Here is a 4,000-nt window from a genome sequence, read left to right as displayed (position 1 = left end):
TCAATACACAGCCGTATATCTCCGTTTTTCTTTCTCACCACCACTATGGGTGAGGAAAAGGGTGACTCGGACTCTCGTATGACTCCACTTGCTAGCAGGTCACGCAGATGCTTGCGGACTGCCTCAATATCTTGTGGGTGGACTGGTCATGCTCTGTGTTTAAAAGGAGTTTCATTGTTCAGGTTTATGCGATGTTTCACCTTCTGGGTGTGCCCAAAGTCCAAATCATGCTGACTGAAAACTTCTGGCATTTCTCTGAGCTTGTTAGTGATACGGTCCTTCCATTCCTGTGATAATGGGGACTCACCAAAATTTAAGGTGAAATTGAGCTCCTGGGCAGGTGGGTGCTTATCTGTCAAAGAGGTGTTTGGAGGAGGAAGTACTGATTTGATCGCATGAAGTTCTGCTACTATACACCTTGGTGGGATAGCTATATCATGTTCGGTTTCATTTGTGAGCACCACTGGTAAATGGTAAGGCTGAGTCTTAGAAAGGGTAAGTAGGCAGCGTTTCACAAATACCCCACCAGGCAAAGATGAGTTAGATGGATGCTCCACCACAACACACTTATCAACCCCACAGGATACTGCAACGGAACCTTCCACAACTACTGTCTGACCTGCAGCCATGACCTCAGGTACTTTACTTTTCAACCGCACATGACCAAGAACACCATTTGAGTTTTGTTTCCGTCTTGTTTCAAGTGTGCTCAAAACCACTCTGTAACCAAATGAAGACGGTTGGTACGTTGGGGAGTTTGCTTTCAAATGTTGCTCATAGAGAACATCCAAGGTGTTTGTGCCTATTAAAACCAATGGTTGATTGTGAGATTTCACATCAGGTACTACTAAGGCTACGGTAGGAACCTCAACACTCACACCCAGGAACTCCTCAGGAAAGGTAATGTCTACTTCTATATAGCCTTCATATTTTTTCGAGTTTCTTCTTGGCTCTCAACGAAGGCGGTCGCATTTTCTCACCCTCTCCCTACCCTTATCTTCCCTGCTTTGCTCCTCTCGTCATATCTAGTCTACTGTCTTGTACTTGAGAGACTCTCTCAGCACTGCTCTTCAAACTAAGTCATCATGGATTTGATCAACTGGTCTCTCAACGCAATTGACACCATCTTCTCGACGAGAAGCTTGGGTTCGGGGAACCTGTCTGCCCTGACGGAACGTTCAGCAGCTGGCTACACGATGGACGCGTGGGAGAGGTGGCGGGTCGTGTGTCTGGCGGCTCTTTCCGTGGAGGACGTTGAAGATATCTACCTATTCGGTACCATGATAACAGGTCTTCTGCTGATTGGATTAGGCATTGCCCTGGTTTATCGAGGAGTTAAGAAGACGGTGACAGCTGTCCAAAGCCTCACAAGGCTGCCCGTCATGATTGAAACAGTGGGCAGAGCTGTCTGCACTCAGACTGGGTCTATGAACCAAAATACGGATAACATCATGGAGAAGCTCACAGCTTTGCAAAGGCAAATGGATCGTTTCAGAGACCAAAATGGACCAGGAGAATAGCCGTGTAAATTAGAATGCGCTGACTCTCCTTAAGACCAAACAATCCCAATCTTATCTGTTTCGGCCACCCTCAACCAGCACTGGCCTTGGCCAAGGCCGCTGTTGGAACAACAACTCCCCGGAAAAGCACTGCAGTGAGCCACTCTCGCGTTCCTTCCCGACTCCCCAGACACCTGGTGATTGTTGACTATGTCTGGGACCTGATCAAGGTTGTCTCCATGGCAACTTGCTGTGTATCGCTATGACAACCCTGCGGACTGAGGCACCTAGATTAGATGCTGGCATAGCTGACTCTCCAGGCCTACACACACATGAACTCTTACACATATATACAGATATGCAATCATCCGCCCGATACCCTATCCCTCGCCTTAGCAGCTTTGTACCCCCAGTCTGACAGGCGGGTCTGTGACCAGCGCCGAACATGGCTGCAGGTCCGGATGGCTGCTTGCCTGTGCTGGGCCACCTCCACCCCCAATCCCTCCCCTGTTGCAAGTCTTGTTCATGTTGTAGAGTGTACTGATTATGTGCTAATGTTGCTGAGGTGTTTTTTTCCCTGTTCCCACACTGTACTTCTTAAGGAGCATAGTCTGGGGGCTGCCTTTTTTTTCTCCTCTCCTCTCCTCATGTCATGCTGTATTTCTTCTAATTCCCTGTCTTCCTGTCCTGTCTATCCCCTTGTCATATGTATGTTTGTATGGACAGGTCGATGGCCAATTTCACTGGTTTACTATGTGACAATAAAGGACTACTACTACTACTACTACTACTACTACTACATATGGGACAAATAGACCATTGGCACCTTCTACTTCCAAGATGTCATTGATGGAGTTAATGGAGTACTCTGAGAGATGCTGCTCATAAAAGGACTTGGGGACTGTTGTGACTTGCGATCCAGTGTCCAATAGACAATGACACTTTTCACCGGCTATGCTGACCTCTGCAATGCACCTAGCACTGACTAAACCCTTTGGCAGGCTAGCGCTTTGCTTACTAGAAGATTGACATTTGTTTGAAACATGTTTAACAGTGGGACGGTTTGCTTTAAATTCAGCCCCTGTCTGTCCCACAACAAGGGCTGGCTTTAGTTTAAATCAAGGTTGGGTGTGGGGTTCTGAGCGTCCCACTGAAGCTGCCTCTCTTTTAGGAGCTTGCGTTTGGTAATGACAAGTGCAGGGTTAGGTTCAGAAGTACAAGAAGATGCAACGTGGCCATCCTCGCCACATGTAAAACAGTACCATGGCCTCGGCCTGCCTGTTGGTTTCTTATTGACTGGATTCGCACTCACATTACCGGCAGTTCCTACCTTCGTTTTGTACTGTTTGTCTGCTGCTTCTTGCAGTGGGAATTTCTTCTGGGTTTTTGGTTTGGTCATAAGATTGGTTAACTGACTTTGTAGCTTAGCAATCTGTTTCTTGAGCTCTTGTGTTTCAGTGGCAAGTGAAACCACTCCTGGAACTTCTCTTTTCTCAGGTTCTGCAGAGACCCACGTTCGTTGGGAATGCATCAGAGCTCTCTGTTTAGAAGACCCAAGATGCTGCTTCATACGAGTGACCTTTGCTGTATGCTTGTCCTCTTCTGTGCGTAGCATGAGCAGAAACTGCGCAAAAGGGGGACGGTTGCGCTTTTGCTCTAGCTGCAGATCAGTAATCAAATCATTATCCCAGCAGCCTCTACAAAACTGCTTGAGAAGGTGCCGGTCTGCCTCATCAGGAGTAATACCACCTCTTTTGATAGTCACCCTCAAGGCTGTCTGCAATCTATACAGGTAAGCGGATGGTTTCTCACCGGCGTCCTGGAGAGTATTCATAAATCTTGCTAGGAGTTCATCCCCATCTTCAACAATGCCAAAAGCAGAATCTAGCAACTGAAGGTAAGCTGAGGATGGAGCTTCAGGGCTTAGATGTTTTATGATATCAGCTGCAGGTGGCAAAAGACTGTCCACTATCTTCCTGGACACATGCAGATCAGATAAACCAGGGTCTTTCAGAACAAGCTCAACACTGGAGCCAAGTATCATAATCAACCTCATTTCCAGGTCTAGGACCTTTACTGGAGAACACCCTGAGCCTTGACTGTACTGGCCCTTGGGCAGCCACTTCACCACTCCTCACAACATGTTCGACAATGAGCTTCTGAACTTCAGGTGGACTGAGTATTTGTTGAGAGGGAAAGAGAGGTGGACCGTTCGATTTAACAGTTCTGTGCTGTGACTGTGGTTCCTCTACCTGACTTGGCTTAACAGGTGCTGCTTCAACACACTCGCCAGGGAGTTTTTGCCCATTAGGGTTTCCATCTCCAGCCTCAAGTTCAGTGGATGCTGGTGTGAGCTCTGTGCTCATTTGAGATAGCATCTGACTCAACACAGCCTCAAAATTGGTTCTACTCAGTTTTGCTATTTCTTTCAGTTCTTCAAGGTAAGATTTAGTGACAGTACTGCCCAATTGGTGTGTAAAGACACTAGATAATGCCCTCAC

The 4,000-nt window shown here is 47.2% G+C and overlaps 1 protein-coding gene across 1 annotated transcript; it reads right to left on the bottom strand.

Annotated features, from left to right (window-relative positions):
- Positions 1-2,607: 2,607 nt before the first annotated feature.
- On the bottom strand, positions 2,608-3,543 carry LOC127640268 (zinc finger CCHC domain-containing protein 18-like). The gene has a single exon (XM_052122724.1). The coding sequence runs from the start codon at positions 3,541-3,543 to the stop codon at positions 2,608-2,610; it is 936 nt and encodes a 311-aa protein (XP_051978684.1).
- Between the last annotated feature and the right edge of the window lie 457 nt (positions 3,544-4,000).

Source organism: Xyrauchen texanus, chromosome 49 (genome assembly GCF_025860055.1).
Source record: "Xyrauchen texanus isolate HMW12.3.18 chromosome 49, RBS_HiC_50CHRs, whole genome shotgun sequence".
Taxonomy (NCBI): Eukaryota; Metazoa; Chordata; class Actinopteri; order Cypriniformes; family Catostomidae; genus Xyrauchen; species Xyrauchen texanus.
This window is presented reverse-complemented; position numbering and strand designations above follow the sequence as displayed.

What these genes read in the sequence shown, in the direction of transcription:
- LOC127640268 (XM_052122724.1), bottom strand. Translation starts at nt 3,543, where the DNA reads ATGATACTTGGCTCCAGTGTTGAGCTTGTTCTGAAAGACCCTGGTTTA.